Source organism: Schistocerca gregaria, chromosome X, assembly GCF_023897955.1.
Source record: "Schistocerca gregaria isolate iqSchGreg1 chromosome X, iqSchGreg1.2, whole genome shotgun sequence".
NCBI lineage: Eukaryota > Metazoa > Arthropoda > Insecta > Orthoptera > Acrididae > Schistocerca > Schistocerca gregaria.
In genome coordinates, this window is record NC_064931.1 from 686,199,974 (window position 1) to 686,225,917 (window position 25,944).

The following is a 25,944-nucleotide window of genomic DNA, read 5'->3' on the forward strand; positions in this document are numbered from 1 at the left end:
CGGTGGATGTGGTATTGAATAGCATATTTCATGACAGGTTGATTGGTCGTCGAAGCACCATTCCATGGTCCGCAAGTTCACCGGAACTGACGTCCCCGGATTTCTTTCTGTGGGGAAAGTTGAATTATATTTGCTACCGTAATCCACTGACAATGCCTGACAACATGCATCAGCACATTGTCAATGCATGTGCAAACATTACTCGCCGTTGAGAGGGATGTCGTTCATGTATGGCCAAATGCATTGATGTTGACGGACATAATTTTGAGCATTTATTTTTATGCATTAATGTGGTATTTACAGGTAATCATGCTGTAACAGCACACGTTCTCAGAAATGATAAGTTCACAAAGGTACATGTATCACATTGGAACAATGGAAATAAAATGTTCAAACGTACCTACGTTCTGTATTTTAATTTAAAAAACCTATCTGTTACCAACTGTCCATCTAAAATTGTAAGCCATATGTTTGCCAATATTACAGTGCCATCTATCACAAAGCAAAAAAAGTGGTCCAACTAAAACATTCATATTTCTTTACTTACCACACGAATATGTAATAAAAAATTGGGGTTCCTATTTAAAAAAATGAAGTTGATATCCATTTGACCTATGGCAGTGCCATTTAGTGGGCCAACCATAGCGCCATCTGGTTTCCCCCTTCAAGCTACACAAGTTTTGTTGTTTGTAGTTTATTTGTTTGACGCTCATTTCATGAGATATTTGGCCCGGTCACGATCAATGGACCACCCTGTCTATACGATGCTAAAATCATGTTCATGTATCAGAAGCATTATAAAACAAAGAACTAAATCCTAATTTTTATGTAGTGAAACCTACAATAATTCTCAGAATCTTTAAAAGCTAAGAATGTAATTAACTCAATCATTGTTATAAAACGTTGCTAGTAGCCAGACCTATTCAAAAAATGCAAATGATTGCACGAATCCTGAATGGCTTCACTGCTGACAGGTAATTACTAAAAAATCATTCAGTGTGTGAACAACTATATAGCATAACACTGCCTGTGGAGGGGTATATGCTAAACATAGCAAATATTCCGTAAATAGGAACTGATCTAGTCCTTATATCCAGCCTAACTCCCTCTAGAATGAATGCACCAAATAGTTTTATGTATGATGCCAAGAAGATCCATGAACTTTATCCCCTTAATTAAGCTGGGTTAAAAAAAAAGAGTTTTTTATGTTGGCCATCATTAAAAAAGCAACAAACAAAAATCAAATTGTGTGAAAACAAGAAAATCTGATGTAGAAGTTCTATTTAATAGTGAAAGAACATTAAAGCAGCACAATATATTGGTATAAACAATGAAATCTAAGAAGAGATTTTTTTGAGAGACTTGTTTCTTATTACAAACTTGATTACTACAAAAATCTTGAAGTTAAGCTCTAATACAGAATATGATCTGTCTGAGCAGCTATACAATCTTCACACTGAATTCATACACAGTTCACCAGGGTGCAAAACATCTATAGCTGTGTGTATGTATCTAGTGCCATTGCAGAATGCTTTGTAGTTCTTGTGGTATCTATAGAAGGATGATACCTGCCTGATATCAGATGAAATCATCTTATAAGTGATTTATGTGACTGAGATCCTGGGTACCTAATTAACTACTCATTTCTTTAGGCATTCTCCTCTGCAGTTTATTGGTATATAATTTACTCTGTGCAGACAGCAATCATGACATTGAAAAACAAATCCTCTTGATTCATGCATTAACTGCTTAACACAACATTCCAAAATGTTACTCTAATGCACCTTGAGAGCATTTCTCCCATGCTGGACCAAACATGGATCTGTGTATTTTTAATGTAGATATCTACAACTATGCATACCTAGAACTCTGTGGTGATCTATTTCAGTGATCATGTACCAACAAGGATGCAAAATATCTGAATACAGTTGTTTTGGTGTGATGTATTTCTTCAAGAACTAGCATGAATGTATTAAAAAGAAATGACTAATTTACTCTATGAGCATTTTATGTGAACTGGAAAATGTTTCATAAAACACACACGACCAATTACAAACAATGATCTTACAATACTGGTTTTCTTTCTACAGGTTCCTGTCTTGTAACTCATACCATCACATTTTATCAAAGAAATACTGGTCAGCTAGAAACTCTAAGGTGATTATTCAGTAGTTCTGTGTGGAACATGGTGGAAACAGTGTCAGAACTGCTGTGATTGATGCCACACAAGTCTTCCAAATGGTTATTTTAGGTTAGGGTCAATGTTTCCATTAACTCTCTTGTTTTTACAAATAGACACGGATTTGTCTGTATCTTAGTTAAAGCTGAGTGTTGTAATTACATTATTTTGTCAGTGACAGTTTGAAAAATCCATAGCTAAATAACAAACTTACAAAGAAAAAAATATTACAATCTGGAATGAATAAGTACATCAGACATTATATGAAACTGTGGCTTTTGCAGTGTTTTCCCATTGTTGTATTGTATTTAAAGGTGCAAGAACAGGCAAGAGCAAAAATATGAAGTAGTTACCATGCTTTCCAAAAGTCAGTTATATCAAAAGTTGCACACATTATGAAAATTGAAGTGTAGTATTATTATTTCAATCCCTCATTTCTACATCAGAAATACAATGGGGGGGGGGGGGGGGGGGAAGAGAGAGGGGGGAGTAGAACACATCTGGAAAGAAGGCTTTGGTTTTGATCTGATGATGGAATATGCCACATGGGGATATTAGATATACTGAAAATAGTTTCCAATGTTGTCTGCCAACAGATAGAGTAGTGGCATAGCTATCAGAGCACCATCTGTGTCTTCCCTTAATATGGAATGGTCACAACCAGAAGGCTCAGTGTGGTGCAAGCATGTGAAGCAAGCAGTCAACAATGGCACAGAGATGCACTCCTGCTTCCTACAGCCAACTGAGCAAGTTTGAAAGGGATGAAATTGTGGCTCTCTATGTGTTGGGTTGGACCTCTTTGAGAATTGCCACACAAGTTAGAAGTGCTGCGTCAGTTGTAAAATGATGATGATGTCAGTGATCACATGAATGTTCTCACATACATAGAAAAGCTTCTCAATGTTCACACAGCAGAGATGCTCCCCAGGAGCATTGTATTGTAATGGCAGCAATGCCAGATTGAATAACTACCACAGTTCAGTTAAGAGGGCTTGTGAGCCCAGATGTGTCAACACATACTGTTGTGAACCAATTATTAGCTGTGGGACTATGGGCACAGACACCTATAATCCGCCTTCCACTCACACCACAGCACTGATGTGCCGAGCTCAACTGGTTTCATCAGAGGATCTGTTGTAAGATGGAATGGGATGCCATGGTCTTCAGTGATGGAAACAGTTCTGGCTCCACACAAGTGATACTTGTTTGTGCATACAGCATAGACCTGGTGAGTGCTGTTTTGTAGAGATACTGCAGAAAGACTTGGGAGGAATATAGCCAATGTACATGATTGCTGGCAGCAGTAGCCACAAGAATGTATGATCACAAGGAGACTGGGCACTGGATGGCCACATGCCATGACCAAGAGGGAAGACCATCATGTTTGATATATGGCCTTGGTGCATTGTATTACATCTGCAGCGGTAATTTGAGTAGCAGGTAGCACCACAGTGCGATACCAAACTGTTACAAACCGGTTATTTCAAGGACAGCTCTGAGCCAGATGTCCTGTAGCATGTATTCCACTGACACCAAGCCTACCTCATGTGCAACTCCAAAGCAAAGCTCGATGGAGTGCAGGGTGGAGGTGTGTTGCATTTTCTGATGAAAGCTGGTTCTCTCCCACTGCCAATGATGGACATATGTTGGTTAGAAGAAGGCCACTTGAGGGTTTGCAACCAACCTGTCTGTGTGCTAGACACACTGGAGCTATGCCTGGGGCTATGGTCTGGGATGTGATTTTGTATGACAGCAGGAACACTCTTGTGGTTGTCCCACGCGCCCTGACTGCAAATGTGTGTTTCAGTCTGGTGCTTTGACCTGCTGTACTGCCATTCATGAACAGAATTCCAGGAGGATTTTCAAACTGGTAACGCTTGCCTGCATACCACTGTTGCAAACCAACATGCCCTAAAGAGTGTTGACATGTTGCCTTGGCCTGCTTGATCACCAATCTTTCTCTAAATGGGCACATATGGGACATCATCAAACAACTCTAGCATCATCCGTAACCAGTCCCTGTATTGACTAACCAAGTGCAACAGGCATGGAATTCCATTCCTCAAACTGACATCCAGCACCTGTTCAATACAATGCATACATGTTTTCATGCTTGAGTGCAACATTATGGTGATTACACCAATTATGAATGTACCAACACTTCACAGTTTCAATGACATATCTTGTGCTTACATAACCTGTGGTGTTGCATTGTTACTCACTTAAATATGTTACCTAGAAAAATGCATTTCCAAGATTTCATTACTCTGTATTAAGTATTTTTTTATGTTACAGTTTTCTTCCTGTCAGTGTACATAGAACAAAAATGTCCTATAAGTTACCCAACCCTTTATACAGGGTGTCTGTAAATGAATATCAGGGTTTTAACACTTTATAATATTTATTATATTAAACTTACAGTTATAAATGACATGTCAAATGAAAGAGCAACTCAAACAGTTTTACCAAGAACCTTATAAATGTTCAATGTCAGCGCCATTTGTCACACAGCACACATCAAGTCTATAGCTGAGTTCTTCCCAAACGTTGATAAGTGTGTCTTCAGTGATTGTAGCAACAGCTGCTTCTTAATTCAGCTGTTTCTTAATTCAGGGAGGTCTGCTGGTAGTGGAGGCATGTACACACAATCCTTGATGAAGCCCCATAGGAAAAAATTGCATGGCGTTAGGTCGGGTGAATGTGGAGGCCATGCAAAGCAAGCCCTGTCATTGGCCCCCTTGCAGCCTGTCCAGCACTTGGGTACAGTGAAGTTCAACCAATTGCAAACTTCACTATGCCAGTGAGGTGGCACACCATCTTGCTGGAAAATGAAATTCTCTGGCTCCCCTTCTTTCTGCTGAGGGAAGAGCCATTACTCTAGTGTATCAGGGTAAGAAGTGCCAGTTACAGTAGGTTCACCAAAAAAGAAAGGCCCATAAACTTACCGCCGGGATACAGCACCAAAAACAGTCACTTTAGGGGAATCTCGTTGCATTTGTACCACTTCGTGAGGATCTTCTGAGCCCCAGACGCACACATTGTGAGTGTTAACATGTCCACTAAGGTGAAAGGTTGATTAATCACTGAAGACAACATGAGATTCCTGATCTGCCAGCATTAGAGCCTGTAATAACTGTAAATGGTAAAGACATAGCTGTATGCGTTTTCTTAAAACTTTCCAAACAGCTGACACGGGAACTTGCGATTTACGACTAGCCTTCTGGACTGATTTCTTTGGGCTACGAATGAACGACTCTCTCAAACTGATGATACCATCTATGAATGTTACTATCTCTTGGAGAACCATAACCGAACTTCAGCCAGAATGAACATTGCACAGTAACTACAGATTCGGTCTTTGCAAACTGCAAAATACAAAACATTTTCTGTTCACTATTCGCCATCTTTGCTACTACTGCTGTCTAATGGATTGCAGCAGAAACAGTACGCACTACGCATGTGCACTGTTGCCAAACACAACTGTTTGAGCTGCTATTTCATTTGACATATCATTTACAACTGTAAGTTTAATGTAATAAATATTATAAAGTGTTAAAACTCCAATATTCATTTATAAACACCCTGTATATCCTTACTCAATTTCAAGAAGGTTTACCATTTCCAGATTTTTGCAGTATCTAGTATGACATTAGTCACATACGTAAAAATAGTGATCTTTATCAGGTAATACGTGATAGGTATGCAATATCCCTTATCTATGGGGAATATAGATATGACCTTAATTGACCAAGCTACCAGGAAAACTAACATAGTCTAGGCATATTTATGACAGTCTGAAATAGCCTACAGAAGTTTTAAAACTCTATGTATGAGTCATGAATAAAGTGGCATCCTCAGAGTAAGGGTGTGCAGTTACATGACCTTGAATCATGGACTGTAATTGGTTAGTATAGACTGAATGATAATCTCATAGATTTCACTCATCACATTCATTACTAAAATTACCCATTATGTGTCTACACTGATTACCTCAGACCACAAATTACTACTGCTGTGTATGGGTGCTTCATAGAAACGTATTCTATAGGTATTAAAGGTACTGTGTTTCTTAAAATAAGTATAGAATGTTGCCATATTTATTCTTGTATAATATTCTAATAGCAAGGGAAAAACAATGAAATAAAAAGTGAAAATGCCTGGTATGTTGTATTTACTGTCGATAATTGCAACTATAGCTGAGATGTCGATTAGCCAACTTTTGTGTGATTAAGTGTTCATTATACAATTCTCTGTAATTACAAAAGCAGCTTATTAGTCACATATACAACGTTAATGTTTAGGAGAGTTACGATTTCAAATACTTCCTTTAGTATATGATAATGGTAATTCTGTAATGCAGAACATTGATTACTTCCCTGGAATGCTACTTGTGAAGCACAAAACACTGGCTTATTGTTATACTTGATGGGTGTTCAGAGTCACTCATTGTAAGGAATTGTTTAAATGCTTTAAAGTATGTGTCTAGTTTCTTCCTGTAATATATCTGAATATTTACTTCAAGAAAGTGTAATCCAAATTACTTCATGTATGGCAAAGTAAATTTACTTAATAGAATGAAATTATACATGTTGTAGGTGCCAATACACTGTACTATATTTTTTTGTATTATACTTTTCTTTACCTTACCTTATGTGAAAACAACAATATCAGATCATAATTAATGTTTGAACCAACCTTTGGACCTTCAGGCCCTTCAAGTCCAGGTATACCTTGTGGACCAGTGGCTCCTCTTTCTCCTTTCATCCCCATGTCTCCTTTCTCACCATCAGCACCCCTATCTCCTTTGTCTCCTTTGTCTCCTGTACTTCCTCTCTTTCCTTCATCTCCTTTCACACCTCTTGGTCCTGGAAAACCAACAGGACCCTGAGGTCCTTGTGGACCTGTGTCCCCCTTTGACCCTGGGCTGCCTGGATTTCCTGGATGTCCTGGAGACCCTTCTGATCCTGGCAGACCTGGTATTCCAGGCTTACCTTGAGGTCCCTGAAATTAATAATTAATAATTTGTAGGATGATTGTTACTGTTTCTTTTGCGGAAATAAACAGAAAAATTAAACACTGCACTTTTCTCAAATTATTTTGAAAAACCAAAGTACTCGGGCATAATAATCTGTATTTACAAATCACAAAAACAATAACAGCTATGAATAATTTCAACTAACCAAACTACTTAGGCTTAGATTAAGCAGCCAAAACTTTCCAAACATCATTTTTGGACAAATATTTATCCTTAATCAACTACACTCCTGGAAATGGAAAAAAGAACACATTGACACCGGTGTGTCAGACCCACCATACTTGCTCCGGACACTGCGAGAGGGCTGTACAAGCAATGATCACACGCACGGCACAGCGGACACACCAGGAACCGCGGTGTTGGCCGTCAAATGGCGCTAGCTGCGCAGCATTTGTGCACCGCCGCCGTCAGTGTCAGCCAGTTTGCCGTGGCATACGGAGCTCCATCGCAGTCTTTAACACTGGTAGCATGCCCCGACAGCGTGGACGTGAACCGTATGTGCAGTTGACGGACTTTGAGCGAGGGCGTATAGTGGGCATGTGGGAGGCCGGGTGGACGTACTGCAGAATTGCTCAACACGTGGGGCGTGAGGTCTCCACAGTACATCGATGTTGTCGCCAGTGGTCGGCGGAAGGTGCACGTGCCCGTCGACCTGGGACCGGACCGCAGCGACGCACGGATGCACGCCAAGACCGTAGGATCCTACGCAGTGCCGTAGGGGACCGCACCGCCACTTCCCAGCAAATTAGGGACACTGTTGCTCCTGGGGTATCGGCAAGGACCATTCGCAACCGTCTCCATGAAGCTGGGCTACGGTCCCGCCCACCGTTACGCCGTCTTCCGCTCACGCCCCAACATCGTGCAGCCCGCCTCCAGTGGTGTCGCGACAGGCGTGAATGGAGGGTCGAATGGAGACGTGTCGTCTTCAGCGATGAGAGTCGCTTCTGCCTTGGTGCCAATGATGGTCGTATGCGTGTTTGGCGCCGTGCAGGTGAGCGCCACAATCAGGACTGCATACGACCGAGGCACACAGGGCCAACACCCGGCATCATGGTGTGGGGAGCGATCTCCTACACTGGCCGTACACCTCTGGTGATCGTCGAGGGGACACTGAATAGTGCACGGTACATCCAAACCGTCATCGAACCCATCGTTCTACCATTCCTAGACCGGCAAGGGAACTTGCTCTTCCAACAGGACAATGCACGTCGGCATGTATCCCGTGCCACCCAACGTGCTCTAGAAGGTGTAAGTCAACTACCCTGGCCAGCTAGATCTCCGAATCTGTCCCCCATTGAGCATGTTTGGGACTGGATGAAGCGTCGTCTCACGCGGTCTGCACGTCCAGCACAAACGGTGGTCCAACTGAGGCGCCAGGTGGAAAAGGCATGGCAAGCCGTTCCACAGGACTACATCCAGCATCTCTACGATCGTCTCCATGGGAGAATAGCAGCCGGCATTGCTGCGAAAGATGGATATACACTGTACTAGTGCCGACATTGTGCATGCTCTGTTGCCTGTGTCTATGTGCTTGTGGTTCTATCAGTGTGATCATGTGATGTATCTGACCCCAGGAATGTGTCAATAAAGTTTCCCCTTCCTGGGACAATGAATTCACGGTGTTCTTATTTCAATTTCCAGGAGTGTATTTAGCCCAAATAGGTGACATTATGTTGTTCCACACTGTAAGAATGAAAGTGTTTTATCAATCCTCTGCAAAACACTTAGTGTGAATTGCACTCTAATCAAGTACATATAAATGACTAGATACCTCCAGTAACCTAGTGCTTTGAAGATTATGAGCAAAAATCAGAAAGAGTCTCGAGAAGAACAGAAAATTAAGACTAAGTTGGGAAGCCACAATTCCTAAATCAGAAACAACTGTATTATTTGAGAACATCATTTCAAGAGAGAGAAAGAGAAAGAGAGAGAGAGAGAGAGAGAGAGAGAGAGAGAGAGAGAGCGCAACTGGGTAACTAAGGAATGAGTTAAAATAAATTTAATGGAAGCATGTATCTGGATGAGGAATGGTGGTATAAATGAACACTGTTAGTATACCATATTTCATGAAAACGTTAGAAACATCACAAACAATAGTTAATAATTTTAACATCAGCAGAAAAATGTACCAATGATCATCCATGAAAACATCTATGTAAACATTCATTACTTATTAGATTAACCCTGGATGAAAGAACAACCCATTTCACACTTAGAATTTATGATCCTTGTAATGTGTTGTTCTTACTTACAGCCAGTCCTGGAGGCCCAAGTTGTCCTTGTGGCCCTGGAGGTCCTACTGGACCAACAGGACCAGTCTGCCCTGGGGGTCCAGGCTGACCAGGTGGTCCGTTATTTCCTTTCGGCCCTATAGGGCCTTCACTGCCAGGAATACCTGGAGGACCGGGAAGGCCCGGAAAACCTCTAGGCCCTGGAAAACCCCTTGGTCCCTGAAATGACATATCATGAAGAAATACAAATTTGAATTATTTGTAAAAAATATGTGATGTCTGTTTAAACAAAGAAATTTAATTTTTAAACACTTAAGAAATTCAGTATAACTGCACATATTAAGTAAATCTTCCAATATTTATTTCTCCTACTTTAAATTTTTAGGTCTTTGTGTAAAATATATGTGTGAAATAATAAAACTTAGGTGTATATTTAGCAATTAATCAGTTAAATAAATTTGTGATATATGTACTATATGGTTACAAATTCTTGATAATGAAACAAAGGTAAATTTTCCTTAAATGATTTTATTGTGTTAATGGAAAATTATAATCAATTATGTACTCATAAAGCTTTAAGCTCCATGATTTTATTCACATAATCAAGTACAAAATACTTTCAAAGAAGTAACTAATTTTTAAATTAGTTGCATATTTACAATATGAAAAGGCAATCGCTTTGATATGAACAAGTATTTTTTTCCATTTCAGTAAAACGTTACACAAAAATGTGGACCATATTTAATTAGTTTTGTCTTCATGAAACAGATACTGAAAAAGAATGAAGTATATACAGATTTAAACAGGAAGTTAAAAAGTTTACTAACACAGGTTTATGTGTGCTCCTTCTGCTGCATGACAACCATCTAAGCAGCAGCTGCACTTATCTATTGTGTTACCAAATTCACCATAGCTGAGATACAGTTCTGCTGGTCAGCTATAGTTATTAGAAAAAGTTACAGGGTGTGAGATCAGGAGATCGTGGTGGTAGGGACATATGAGCCAGGTTTATTCCCAGTGTGGTCTGTCCATCACTGATAAAGGGATTGATTCAAAATTTCTTAGACAACGAGGTGCTAACACGGTGGTGCTCCGCCCTGTTCAAATAATGAAGTCTTTTTGAATCTCTATTAAATTGACAAGGGGAGGCCACAATGTTTAGATCACAGATTTACTTCAGACTTTTTACACTTTTAGTAGCCCATGAGAACAAAATAATGAGCAAGTAGCAAGGTGTATTATTTAGGTGATTTTGAGAAAATTACAAGAGAATTTTATATGTCAGTGATGTACTGGTGTGTTGTGGCTCCCTTAGCATGAGATGATGGCAGTCATGTGGTTAGGATTGAAGCTCTGTAATGAGTAGATTGCTGGATCGAATCCAGCTCATATGTATACATTTTAATATTAGTCACATTATTTAATACATTTTAAGTTAGAAAGGTAATATGATGAAAAGACACATTTATTTGCATGGAATTTTATTGAAGTTCCAATGTTATTTGATTGTTTGCTAAATTATATTATCGCAACTAGGTGGTTATAATTACACTTTCCCTATTTAACGTGTTATAAAATGGAAACTAATTACCATATGAGTACAAAACTTGGTGTACCAGTGTCAATGACATGGGGAAGAGAAATAATGCAGAATCAGTTCAAGAGAAACACTTTTAATGTGCTGCTGTGGTATGTCATACCATTACATACTGGTATCATTACTGCTAAAAAAGGTGAATAAGGCAACCATCAGTGTACAGAAGAGTCTGAAAGTGCAGGACTACATTCTGCACACAGAATGAAGCATGTCTGTAGATATGCTGGCTACCTCTCTTGATATGTTACACTTCAGAACAGCACATAGCCCCACAACCAGATATCACAGGGAATGAGATTAGGTGAGTGTGCTGGCCAAGCATTTTGAACCGGTCAGTTAATAATTCAATCATTTCCAAATGTATTCAGAGAATCAGGTGAACTTCATGAGCGATGTGTAGTGGGGCCCCATCTGGCATGGAAACTGTTGAGTTCAGTGCGTCTCTCTCCTGTAGGGCAGGTTTGACATGCTAGTGAAGCATATCAAAGTAATGCTGGCCAGTCACACTGCACATCTTTGGTCCCTGAGTGCCAACCTATTAAGAAATGAATGGGCTAATGATGAACATAGCCATGAAGCTACACCATATGGTGACACATTCACCATACAGAGGAACTTCATGCACAGTGATTGGAGGTGAAGATACCCACACTTGGCAATTATGTATGTTCACCTCACCCATCAGAGAAAAATGAGCTTCATCTGTCCATAGGATAGTCCAGGGCCAGTCGTTGTCAACCTCAGTCTTAGCGAGAAAGTGGAGAGTGAAGTCAACACGTCATGTGTTGTGTGCTGCAAGCTGCTGTACGATATGGATCTTGTACAGATACCATTTGAGAATGGTTTGAAGCACCTTCTACACTGTGGACCATGGGATGTTGTTCAACAGCCGTGAAATAGCACAAGCACTGACTGATGATCAGGAATTGCACACAGTGTCGTCTGCCATAATAACAGCACCTGTGGTGCAACTGGTCGTTGGCCTCTTCTCCAGTTGATTCAAACTTCTTCATCATTCTCTGCACAGCAGGTGGAGAAAGAGAATCCTTCCACAATCCTTTCATCTAGTGATATTCTCAAAGTGCAGCTGCAGAATTACTGTTGTTTTGATGATAGAGCTTTACCAATAATGCCCTACTCATTTTGTCCAAGCTATGTTGACATGTCAACAAGTGCACTGTGGCTGATCAGGCATGTGAGGCTATGAATCATGATGGCTGATCATGGCACCTGGTGTCCATAGATGGAACTGGATGCTGGTGCTGTGACGCATCAAAATTCCATACTCTGGACATTAATGCTACCAAGTTTGATACTAGTATGGTAATTAGTTTCCATGTTATAACATGTTAAATATGGAAAGTTTAATTATAACCATGCAGTATATTTATAATTATAGGCAAGTAAACAACCAAACACATGAGGTGTTCATAAAAATGTATGCCCATTATGATTTCTAAAATCCTTCATACCTGCAATCAAGGTAGGTACCAGAACTGCTTTGATCTGCAGACACAGGTTTCAAGGATGATGGAAAGACTTGGAAATGCCAAGTCAAACACCAATAAATAAAGGTGAAAATAATTTCATTCAATAATACAGTGATTTACAATGTGCCAGAATATGATGGTAATGTATGATTAATCATCAGATGTGCTTTTGACATTACAAGTTGTAGGATGATATGTTTCTTACAGACATGGAAAACATAAATTAAAATGGCATCTACTACACTGAATGAATATAATTTTCCTGCATGCACAAGAAATTTTCAGAGTTGCCACAGAAAAACAAAGCTTATTGTCATTTTTAAAAATCTTGCTTTCTTCCAACAAATTGGATGTGAACCATGTGTGACACATCATTTTCATAAATATTGTTGTTGGAAATTGATGTTATACAAATGAATGTATTTTAATAGCTTCTTCATGTGAAGCAATTTCTCATTTGTTGTCAATAAAATATGAACTGATTTGAAGGTGCTTGATAAAGTTTTTAACTTGCCTTTAGACATAAAAGTCGGATAATATTTGTTGTAATAATAAAAATTAGTAAATGGCCAAATAACATTGGAAAGTCAATAAAAGTTTGTGGAAATACATGTGTCTTTTCATCATATTACCTTTGAAAGGTAATCTGAACAAAATAATATAACTAGTGTTGAAAAAAATGTAAATTGAAAAAACTAGATGAGATGACTCAGGCCAGCAATCCACCAAATACGGAGCTTGAATTCTAACCACATGACCAACCACTCATGGTTGTGGAGGACCAATACATCCCTGACACACAAAATTTCTCTCCATTTCCTTGTAATTGTGTAAGTAGTACACCTTACTAATTGCACATTATGTTGCCCTAATGTACTATTAAAAGTGTACAAACTTTGAAGTAAATTAATGATCTGATCATTGTGGCCTCCCTTTGTCAGAAAAATCCCACTGTTCTAACATGTCCGGGTATGTTATTCTACTATCAGTTACCTACGCAAAAATGAATGGCCCATAAAATTTGTTCTGCAGTAAGGTGTAAATATGCTTAAAATCAATGGATCTTTGTTATGTGGCAATGTTTAAATGGGATTTCACAGACCCCATATGCAAATATTGTGTCTGTTCACTTTGACTGAGATGAAACATAATTTCTCTGCTAAAAATTAAGTATGGTAGTAAGATTTCTCCTCCATATTTCTTACAATGCCACAAAATTTAACAGGTCTACTCTTTCTTTGGCATTTTTAGCAAGAGTTGCACATGTTGTTAAGTGGTACAGCTTCTTCAGTAAATGCCATCTTAGACATCATCCTGTAGTTAGTTAAGATATTTGCAGTTCTCTGCTAACTCTAATGGTTGCCTTATTTGGACTATTCACAAAACATTTTTGGACTTGTGCAGTATGCTCATCGGACACATGTGATCAGAACATCTGTAGTCCCTTCCAATTTATCCTATTTGTTGAAATTACTTAAACCAATGACTTATCTTTTTCCTAGTTGTTGGTTTGATGCTGAATAAGAGACAAAATGCACTTTGTGTACAGTCATCCACAAATGGGGGTGAGGTGTGGAGGAGGGGGGAGAAGAGGGGTGCAACAGGGATATTTGCTCCCTCCTCATAACAATATGGAGTATAGAGTTTTTATTCATTACAGAATACTCATCCACTTCTAGAATTCTCTGTGATAAAATAAAATTTTCTACCACCTGTAAAAGTTAGTTCTTGTGGCATGAAACATTTCAAAATTGACCAACTCATTTACATAAAAAATGACAATATCAGAGTCTTGGCACTCACTCCCCCACCCCAAATCAATATCTGTGGACAACAATACCCCTGCACTGTGCACTGGAATTGCCAACCCACTTCTGCTGGACTCAGGAATGCAGAATATCTTGGTAGCCATGTTATTCAAAACTGGCATGAACTGTCTGTCTGCCAGTGTTGAGTACTCCAGAGATTGTTTACACAGCTATCAGCATTCTATCAATGGTAATAAAAACTTTAGATCGCCTTCTTTACAGAGCTGTGTAGAGCATACATATACAACTTATATTTAATGAATAAAAAATAATTAAATCAGGTTCATCATTTTGAAAAACCTGTAAATGTGCTCATTGATATTATGGTAGAATAATGTAGAAATTTATAGTTTGGTGACATTAAAATAGTAACAGGAAGTGGCAATGAGAAATGAAGGTAAAAATGTCTTCCATCTCATTTGCCTTGTTTCTGCATGGCTATCATCTACATCCAATTTTTCAGAAAGGCAACTGCAGTCCACTTCATATACTTAGAAACTTCAGTACTCCAATGTAAACATATTTTGCACAAGAAAAGGTAACTTTATCTTGGCATAACATGATGTCACATGGGAACAATTTACATAACTATAAAATATGTCCTGTATAAGTGAAACAAACAGGGCCTTGCATTTAACATCATATGTATGAAGGCAGATGTTATCACTACTGGCTGATAATCAATAAATAAGTCTTAATCTGTTATTTATGGTTCATGGAATTATGAAGTTATGTGAACAATATCACATGGACTACTTACCAGTTCACCAGGCAGTCCTGGTAAGCCACTAGGTCCTTCTTCACCCTGCATTCCATCATGTCCTGGAAGACCAGGTGCTCCAGGACTACCAGGGTACCCTCGATCACCTTTCTCACCAGGTAAACCTGTTTTTAATATAGCAAGATTAATAATAAACTATATGCAAATATTTTAATGTAATACATACCAAAAATATGAAATCAAGATTTAATTACAGAGATAATGAATAAATTGGTACATAGTACAAGTATAGTTATAATGGATCTGTAAAAGAAACTCATTTAAGGAGCAGTGTCTTTTGATAATGGTGTTAATACTTTAATAAGTGTGTGTTAGTTTATTGCGTGTTTCGATAATGATTTTCTTTATAAAAGGAAAAATTCTATTCAAAAACTTACAACAGTCACAAAGTGACAGATTGGCTGACCTTCTGTTTTGGATGCAGGACTTCCAGTAGAGATGTATAGTTGTCTAAAAATTTTTTTTTTGTTCAGTTTAGTTTATTTGTCCTTCAAATGTTTATGCGATATCAGGCATGTCAGTTTAACACAAGCAAGAATAACAGGGCTTTTCATTACAGGGTTAGAGCTATGGAGACATACATATATACACAGAAATATACATAATGCTTACAAAATAACAACAGCATTCATATGTACAATGGCAGATACATACATAATTAAATATATACAATGGTTCATTACACATAATATAAAGTACTCTTTCATTATTGCATACTACCAATAATATATTCAATACACAAAACACACAAATGACAAATATAGAAGGTAAATCTTTGTTTTTGTGCACTTTATGTCTCCTGGTAGCTTACTGTAAAAATACACCATCTATCTGCTGAGTTCTTATTCATTATTTTCAGTCATTTACTTGTCATATTGTAATAATTCCTGTTTCCAGTATTATAGTCATGAAATCTTTGTTCAACGATACATCTCAAGTCTTCTATTGGAGCGTAACCAGTCTTTCTAAGTGTGTACTGACAACACCAACCCAAATCAGTAATTAGTATAATAAGCATAGACAGTGGCAGCTCATGCAAAATATTGCCAATATGGTACAATGTGGTGGCCTATAGCCTTTTGGCTTACAAGGGCAATAACTATAACTGAATATATTAATTTTACATATATAAACTGAACTGGTAAAATATATTTAAATTTTGTAATTAACAGTTTAACATTGTGAGGAATAAAATAAAAAAGTATGGTAGCAATGGGAATCGAATCCAAGTGGACAAAATGCCAGTCTGTGTGCCTGACCACTTGGCCACAGTACCATTATGTCAGCTACTCGTCAAGAATTGCCCATAACCAACATTTGCACAATATGTTAGATGCACTTTCATAGAAAAATACTGTGAGCAATGTAGCCTTCACACTGCCAGAAGGGATGATGTCACATCAGAGTATGTGCAGTTGAAAACAGACAGCTGCATACCTTCACTGGGTTGATCATAGGGTGGCTGACAATCATTTCAGCACTTAACATTGGTTTTTATTTATTGTAGAGAGAGTGCTACAATACATGTTTCTGTCTGTTTCATTTGGATACTAGAATGCATTAGAAGAGAAATGGCATGATTGTAGTGTGATTTCTGGCTTGTGTTCAAAGAAAAAGAATGTAATTTTAGTGTACTTTCCAGCTTGAATTAAAAGGAAATGACATAATTTTAGAGTAATGTTTACAAGGTGCTGTAGCTCATTAGCACATGCTAACTGGCTGCCACAAAGTAAGGATGTTTAGGGCATAGTACATCTTTAATAACGTGTCTACTGTGCTAGACATATTCATCATTGCGAATAGACTTGAGCTAATTTTTGGGCAAATATTCACCATGTGATTTTCCCTTTACATGTAGTCATCTACTACTACACACTCAAGAATTTTTAGCTGCTTTTTTCATTTATATTTTTATAATGAAAATGAGACAGATGGAAAAAAGTTAATAAACTGTTTCTTTCAAAAGTAGTCACCACAATTGTCAATACATTTATTACATTGTGAGACAATATGATCAATGCTTTCATGGAAAAATGTTTGCAGTTACCTATGGATCCATGACTGTACACAGGCATGCATCTTTTTCTCTGGAGCAAACCAACAGCCACAAATATCTTTGTTCCGGGCTCTAAAAATATGGAAATCCCATGGGGGAAGATCAGGACTGTATGGAGGATGTGTGGCCACATGTTGCCAAGGTTGTCTTGAGGATGTTGCAGATATTTCACTGGGAAGCCCCTACACATCCTCCATACAGTCCTGATCAATCTTCATGCCACTTACATATTTTTGGAGCCCCAAATAAAGACATTCCTGGCCAATGATTTGTCTTTGATGAAAGGGTAGGTAAGCCCAAATATTTCTTCATGAGGGCAATGCCCATCTTGTCTCACAGTGGGATAAATGCATGAACAGTTACAGTGAATAGTTCTGAAATAATTAACAGTTTACTTACTTTTATTCCATCTGTCTCACTGCCATTCAGCTACCACTCAAACTTTGTTTCTGTTCCATTTATGAGCAGATTGTTACTACTGAAATACTGGTTTACCCTTTCTGTGTTCAGAACAAGTGTTTTCTATAGTTCATTTTTAGTGCTACCACAAGTTGTAAGAGATACATAATGACACTATCATCATATGAAATGGTGACATCATTTATTTTAAAAAATCCTAAGCGGTGGACTCATTAGTGATCCTTGACATTCATTTATTCATTTCATACATTAATTTATTCATCCATCTTTAAGCATTTGCATGCAACCAATCTCCATATTTGACTTTTCAAAACTTAGAGAAAATATTTATAATTTTAAGTTTTCATTTTATGTTTTATTGCTACCCATTATCTTCTGTTTCTCACAAAGGATTTTATAATGCCAGCTTATTTTTCTCCCATGCCATATTGGCAAAGTTTGGTTAGTTGACCTATGTTTATGGAAACCATGTTAGGCATTACTTACGGCGTTATTCCTATCTGTGAAATGCACCACTCTGTCTTTTGTGACTGTCTATTACTTTTTGCAGTATTTGAGTTGTAGTGAAGCATCTGTAATTTGCTGGGTGATCCTTGTTGTCTTTTTATATAAAGGAATCATTTTACTCACTTCAAGGTGTTCACAGAATCTCCATAATTCCATAAAATTCTTTAATAAATATGTTAGTGGTTTATTAAATACTGAGGACAAGATTTAATTACTTTTTTAGCTATACCAGCCAACATTGTTGTACTTTATTGTTTTCATTGTACTGGTTATTTTTGTTATTTCCCTCTTATTTGTAGGAAAGAGAAATAAACGCTCTGTTAAATTTATACTATTTTAATTCTTTTTCAATTTGTGACATTTTTTCTATGAATTTATCTACTGCTCTTATGTAAAGCTCATTGAAAATAGAACTGACTTCATGTGAGTTCAAAAATTATATTCCTTCCTTTTTAATTAATGTATTATTTGACTCACATTTTTTTAAAAGAAATTACAATAAAATCAATACCATTAGCTGCTGACGGACGTCAATATACATCAACGGGGACAGTTCAAATCAAATGGCTCTGAGCACTATGGGACTCAAATGCTATGGTCATCAGTCCCCTAGAACTTAGAACTACTTAAACCTAACTAACCTAAGGACATCACACACATCCATGCCTGAGGCAGGATTCGAACCTGCGACCATAGCAGTCGCATGGTTCTGGACTGAGCGCCTAGAACACGGGGAAAGTTGAAAATGGGTGCCCCAGCTGAGACTTGAATCCATGATCTCCTGCTTACATGGCAGACACTCAATCCATCAGAGTCACCAAGGGCACAGAGGATACTGCGACTGCAGGGACTTAATGCCAGCATGCTCACTGTGAGACCCACATTCTCAACTTATAGACACCACCCTACATTATTAGTGCCCCTGCTATTAAACCCATTACTCGTGGCAGACAATCTACCAAGTCCTGTAAGAGTTCAAGCAATTCGTGTGCATCCACACTGAAGAAGGTCATCAGCCAGTTAGCCTGAATGATATGAAGATGGCACCTGTTCTTTCGGACATGCCCTGGCAGCATGTATTCAACAACACTGGTTTCATTGTGTCCGATATCAGTGGCTGGAATACTTTTCACAGCTCAGTGAGTATCAAATTCATCATCACAGCTACAGATCTCTCAATATTTGAATATGCCTAGAGGCTTAAACTGGCTTCCACTGTAACAGAAGTAGGTCACATTGGTGTTATGGAACTTCAGATATTTCAACACATGGCAAGAAATGCATTACAGTGAATTACTGTTCTACATTTGAACATGATCACCTGTGGAGGTGTGGTAAGTGTTTCCACTCAGTAAAGCTCACTCTAAAAGTGACAGCAATTCCTAAATAGAAGAGATTTATTCAGTTTACATATAACACAGCTAATGGTGAAAGAATTGCAGTAATTTTCAGGTCATTCATTAATTCACTACCAAGTGACACTACAACATGGTTGGTTACATGGTATCACAATTTGCTGTCAGTGACAGACAGCAGCAAGATGGCACATTTACTAATCCAACCCCTTTCTCATGAACGCTGCATATGTCACTGAAAACACCACAGTTACAAATTAAGCACTTTTCTGCAATTGTTCACATGGACATATTTACATAAAGCTCAATTAGCAACTGCAAATATGTCCTCACTTAATGCACTGTAAATAACTCCACAATGTAATCAGAAGCTCAACAAACTTTAACGGTGTAGATTAGTGTGCTGAGATTTACATATGGACTGTCCATATCTTTTTCTTGCATTAGTATTATTAGTAACTGATATATATAACAACTGTAGTTTTAACACACTCTGCGGAATAAAAACACTCACAGGAGTCTCTGCACACTGTGTTGCCAGTTATACTATAGCAAGCTGTGGAAGGATTGGTATAACTTTGTGAAATACCATTTAGTGGCTTTTTGTGACATATTGGGGCAGAGAGAGTGGAGACTTGCTCACACGCTCTTCAGTTCACAGACCTACAAAGGAGGGAAGCACGTGACCCCAATAAGGTAACTTGCTTTCCTTCACGCATTTAATCTCCATCCCAATTCCCCCCTCCCCGCTCCACCTCTCAACCTCCTCGCCAGACTATCACACCCCCAGAAGACAACTTGTCCTGTAATATAGTTCTACTGCACTTATATGTGATACCCACAATTGATATTTGGTCTTAATTCACTTTATTTAACAACAAACACTAATTGTATACCGTTAAAGTGCTATTTTTAATAAACTGTGATTTTTTTCCGTAATCTGGAATGTCTTAGAGAAAAGTTGAATAGGACTTGTTTTTGCAGGAAATTTAATGTGATTTAATTTTGTACTGGGAAATACTTTCACTAGAAGCCACAGTGTTTGAGATAGTCAAGAAAAATTTAAATTATATTTAAATGCCCAGCCCCACCTTCTCACTCTCATGTTCACATCCCACAGGCCAGGATTTTTAGTACGCTCCTTGTGATACTTCCCCTTACTACTGTACAAAAGTTTGTGAGTACACAAATTTTTCCTCCAGCCAACCTTTTTTGGTCCTGGTTGACAGGGCTACATGCTGAACATATTCTGCTTACTGTTGGTACATCAAATTAGGCAGGGTATTCCTACATGTTCACTCTGGATGGCTGTGTGACATGCACACTGATTCCAGTTGGATTGCATGTAGGATCACAGCTGGAGTGAGTGGAGATTGCAAGTGACACATTTATTGTGCTGTACCATCATTTAAAAAAGAGATAAAAGTCGTTATCAGTGGGTAATACCAGTGTCAAAACGAGAAGCAGAAATAATCTTTTCAGTGAACTGCTTGCAGGGAAGAATGGACAGTTCAAAAATTTTTGTCAAATGTCATTTGAGAAGACTGAACATCTGTTGTATCTGAATCATAAATAATGGACACAAACTGTACAACTACAACATCTCACAAAGTGAGTCTGGCAACAACTTTGAACTTTCTGGCAATTAGATATTCCTTTACAAGTTCAATGTGTTCATTATAAACTAAGTATATCAAAGACTGTCATTGAAGTATGCATGTTCTTTGAATCAGTGATTTTACAGCCAAAACCACTAATAACTCATTGCCAATCATCATTTTATTTTTACTTTTATGAGATAGGTACTGCCTTAGCATCCCACAATTCCTGATTCTCCCTGTAAGGATCTACAAGTTGTTAAGTTCTTTGTTGTTGTTGTTGTTCCACTCCATACTTAATGAGAACAAACTGCCACAAATGAATACAGACAGTCACTAGGTGACAGCAAGCACTTATGAACAGAAATATTTATGAAATACATGAGATGCTGTGATCTGTCACGCTGGATTCTGTGTGGTGGCACAGCAAAGCAAGCACTTGTCATTTGCATCTGACTCACATCCATGGTGGGAATGCTCTGCAACACTGAGTCTGAGAATCCTGTTTTTGGGTGTGATTCAAAGTGCCTGTGAAGTACTGTCCAGCAACACTAAATTCAATATATAATGTCCTGGACTGAAGAAACAATGTTGCAGACCCATTTGAGTTTTCGGGTGTGATTCAAAGTGCCTGTGAAGTACTGTCCAGCAACACTAAATTCAATATATAGTGTCCTGGACTGAAGAAACAATGTTGCAGACCCATTTGAGTTACAGTTTAGATGCACTTCCATGACAATGAGTTGCAGCTTTGTGTCACAGTGCATACTAGGCTTAATACTACTGTGAAATACACTTTTATTACCTCTGTTTCACTCTTTCTTGGACTTAAAATGGTGCTGCTAGCCTGGCTAGTTTTGCTTCCTTTGAAAGGTAGTGTGTAGCTCAATGTCAATATGTGTGTTCAACTTACTATGAACAAAGTATAGCAATACCATACTGATGACACTGAGATTATGTCACATGCAGCTAAATAAATGATGTGAACAGCATACTTCTGAATACTGAATGTACTTCATAATATAAACTGCAGTCATTCAGTTGCAAATAAATGCATTCCAGACTCATCAATATAGTAAACATTAATTGCATTTTATTCTTGAGTAACAATGATATGTTTTCATGGCACTTTATTTCAAGACTGCATTATGGTACTTCTTGCTCTTAAGTGCTCTTGATTTATACAATTTTTCCTTCTTCCAAGAGCCTTAATCATAGAAAGAAGCTTTTCTGCAATGGGTCCTACCTTGATAGTTAATAAGCCAATAAAAAGCCCAAGTGTGCTCTGTGCAGTATAGTGCTAACAAGACAAAGTATGAAACCCAGCAAATTAATGTACTCCATAATATAAACTGCACTTTGAAATAAGTTATGCGAAGTTCACTGGCATAGACATTGAATTCTACAAATGCTAATAAGGTGCACTGAAATGTTCATGCGTGGATTCATTCAGGCTTCTTTTCCAGTCAATAGAAGCTAGTTCGTAAATTCCATACTGTGTCACTCTTCAAATTCCTGAATCCATGAAACCTCATACAATAGGAAAGGATTTCATCAAGTCTTGTTTAATAGATGCTGTGAAGCTAGTTATAGGAGGGTAACAAATGTAAAAGATAAAATAGATATCTCTTTCAAACAGTCTTATCACATGTGTTTGTATATTTTGGAAATGGTACTCAACAAAATAAGATAGCAATGTGAAACTTCCTAGCAGATTAAAACTGTGTGCCCGACCGAGACTCGAACTCGGGACCTTTGCCTTTCGCGGACAAGTGATCTACCATCTGAGCTACCGAAGCACGACTCATGCCCGGTCCTTACAGCTCTACTTCTGCCAGTATCTCGTCTCCTACCTTCCAAACTTTGCAGAAGCTCTCCTGCGAAACTTGCAGAACTAGCAGTCCTGAAAGAAAGGATATTGCGGAGACATGGCTTAGCCACAGCCTGGGGGATTTTTCACCGGGTGTGAGTCGTGCTTCAGTAGCTCAGATGGTAGAGCACTTTCCCGTGAAAGGCAAAGGTCCCGAGTTAGAGTCTCGGTTGGGCACACAGTTTTAATCTGCCAGGAAGTTTCATTTCAGTGCACACTCCGCTGCAGAGTGAAAATCTCATTCTGAAGATAGCAATCTATTTGCAACTGCAGTTAGATGATGTAACCAGCATTGCACCTTTATCCTAGCTGTTTGTCCATGTCTAATACACAAAAGATGATAGCCTGAAATAAAATACTTGTTCTCTGAAGCAGTAGACACTAGTACATCCAGTAGTACAATTAGTCAAGAAATTCAGTGAGAAAATGAGATGCATTGATCAAAGTACGTAGGTGTTTGTACATGCAGAGCATCTTCCATGTTGGACATTAGCTCTGGATCCCACAAACTGGAGAAAGAAGTTACTCCAAATGTAATATTCAGCCAGTGCATTATACATCATTATGCTTTGGCAATGAAAACACTTCCATTTGATTTTTTGAATGTACACATTGTAAAGGGACATCCTCCCATAGCATTACTTTTCCTCAACAGTAGTAGTTGATACCCGTAATATTTTTTGAATTTTGGACAGGTCTATATTATCTCAGCTGTTCTGAAAAATTTCATATAATTTTATACATAATATATTATACTGCCAAAATTTATGAAAAGAAATTACCTTATTTTCATAGTTACAATCAATATGTACTAGCTCTGAATGTACAGTTAAAATTGTTTTTTTCTTTTTTAGAATAATTTGAAATTATGAAATATTTGGTACACTTAAAATTTTTATTATTAAGTACACAATCGAGTACTGTTTATTATGTTTATTTCTAGATTCATTTATAAAATAATAACATAAACTAACATAAATTCATTTGTCAAGAAAAATTGTTAACCCTCTCATGTGATCAGACTTTTTTTGTATTTTGGATGAAGAATGTAATTTCAGCTTTGTTAATGTGAAAATTCAAAAGACAGTGTTATATAGTAAAATGAGAGACAATAAATTATCATAAAAACAAAGATTCTGCAATATTGTTCAAAATTATTTTGATCAATTGAACAGAGAGAATTTCAGCTTCGAGAATCACACCCCTAGACATGAAGAATTGGAGCCAACTGTGCAAGAAAAGATAAGTAAAAAGTTTATTGTAAATCTTACTTCTCTCAATTTTTTTGAAAAGACTTTAGCATAGTGGACAGTAACAACAACAACAAAGAAGGGAGGGGTAGATTAAAACACTCAAGTACTGTCAACTGAACCACATTGAGGTAGTACAACAAACACAAGTTAAAAATTGTTATATAAAGAGACTGATGCCAAATTCTTGTTCCAAACATAAGTACAATGGCTATCACATGGCAAGGCCAGATTTATTTCTCTGACACACTGGTTTTAGCAAGATCTAATAATTACTACACTAGGATGTACATAGAGGCCACAGAAATTCAAAACACAAAAACAATTTCAACAGAAAAGAAGAAGGACTGAAATTTGACAAATTGTGGCCTTAGTGCTACATGAAAAATGCAGTGTCAAGTATTCCCTCTACAAGTTCCATTGGTGCAACTCCACAATCTTGGGCAGTGGTCACATGACAGCATAAACTGACCATTGTGTAGACACATATAAACAATTCAGCCTGCTGAGCTTGTTTTGATTCTGTAACAGTTTTCTGAGTCTTTAAAGCCACTGATTGTCAGAGGCAGAAAGACAAAATGCTACACAGAGACTTATGCCTTGGACCACAGCCTTGTGCCCATAAATGAAATAATATATAGATACTTTGATTAAGTAGGTACATGAAAGTTTTTGTCATTGTTGGGCTCTAAAATTTATCCAAAAGTTTCAGGAAAATATGTGTTTCTATACTATTGCTGGAGGAGAGGGGGAGCAGAGAGGGGGGGGGGGGGGGGAGGAGGAGGTAAGGAAAAAATTCTCAACTTGTGATAGGTACCAAAGAGTTAAAGCCAATAATCAGACATGCAGAGGGTTCATGCAAAATATCACATCAAAGTGACAAATAGCTCTTGTAGCTACGGATATTTATGGACTCTTACCAAAAGCTAAGAGTTTTTTAAAGTGCAAATAAGGGCCATAAGAACAACAGAAATGATTATTCTGGGAATCAACTGAATGGTGTTCCACTTTTGGACAAACTGGCCTTGTATTCAGGAGTGTGGAAATCCAAATCCTCATCCAGCCATACTGATTTTTCTCTAAATTACTTCAGGCATATACCAGGGTGGTTCCTACTGCAAGAGCACCTAGTGTCAAAAGCTGCTTAGAGAAAATATAAAACTTACATAAAGGACTGGAATAGTATAAAGGAAAGTATAATAAAAGTGCTCAGAGAAATTTGAGCTATGGAGTTACTGTTAATTCAAGTGTGTTGACTAACAGATAAATCCAATTACAAAGTGGAATTTGAATATGAATGATACTGGTTGCCATTCTTAAGGCCAACAGAAGAAAAGAATATGTTACAATAGCATATTTGATTTAAAAAATAGCAAAAGACATGATTTTATGATATTTCTGAAATTTTGTTAAGCTCAATGATCCAGAATCATACCAAACTCTTAGATCTGTCATGAAGCTATTTTCCATGTATTATAAAAGGCTTCTACCAGCCCAAGATCACTTATAAGTACACAGTAAGACCAGTAACAAAAGAACTGAAGTCAGTAAGGTTCATGATGTGGGTTCCTGCAGTCATGTCCTAGTACATGAACCATGGGCAACGTATGAGTGGCAAAGTAAGTGGTCCCGACAGTCGGGATACCAATTACTTTGGAATAAGGCTGGGCATCTCAGACATATTCTGAGTCATGGTCACCTTTGTGCTCATACAGCAAAGACTACCAAATCCACCGGGTAGTCCCTCAACCATTAGGGGTAAAACTC

The 25,944-nt window shown here is 37.9% G+C and overlaps 1 protein-coding gene across 1 annotated transcript in view; it reads right to left on the reverse strand.

Moving 5' to 3' along the window:
• Positions 1-25,944, reverse strand: part of LOC126299514 (collagen alpha-1(XI) chain-like) — a 497,414-nt gene that overhangs the window by 139,473 nt on the left and 331,997 nt on the right. Inside the window, exons 10-12 of the mRNA XM_049991477.1 lie at positions 15,101-15,225; positions 9,467-9,664; positions 6,875-7,180 (exon numbers count right to left, since the gene is read on the reverse strand). Of these exons, the coding sequence (XP_049847434.1) occupies positions 6,875-7,180; positions 9,467-9,664; positions 15,101-15,225 (629 nt within the window). The remainder of the gene's footprint in view (positions 1-6,874; positions 7,181-9,466; positions 9,665-15,100; positions 15,226-25,944) is intronic.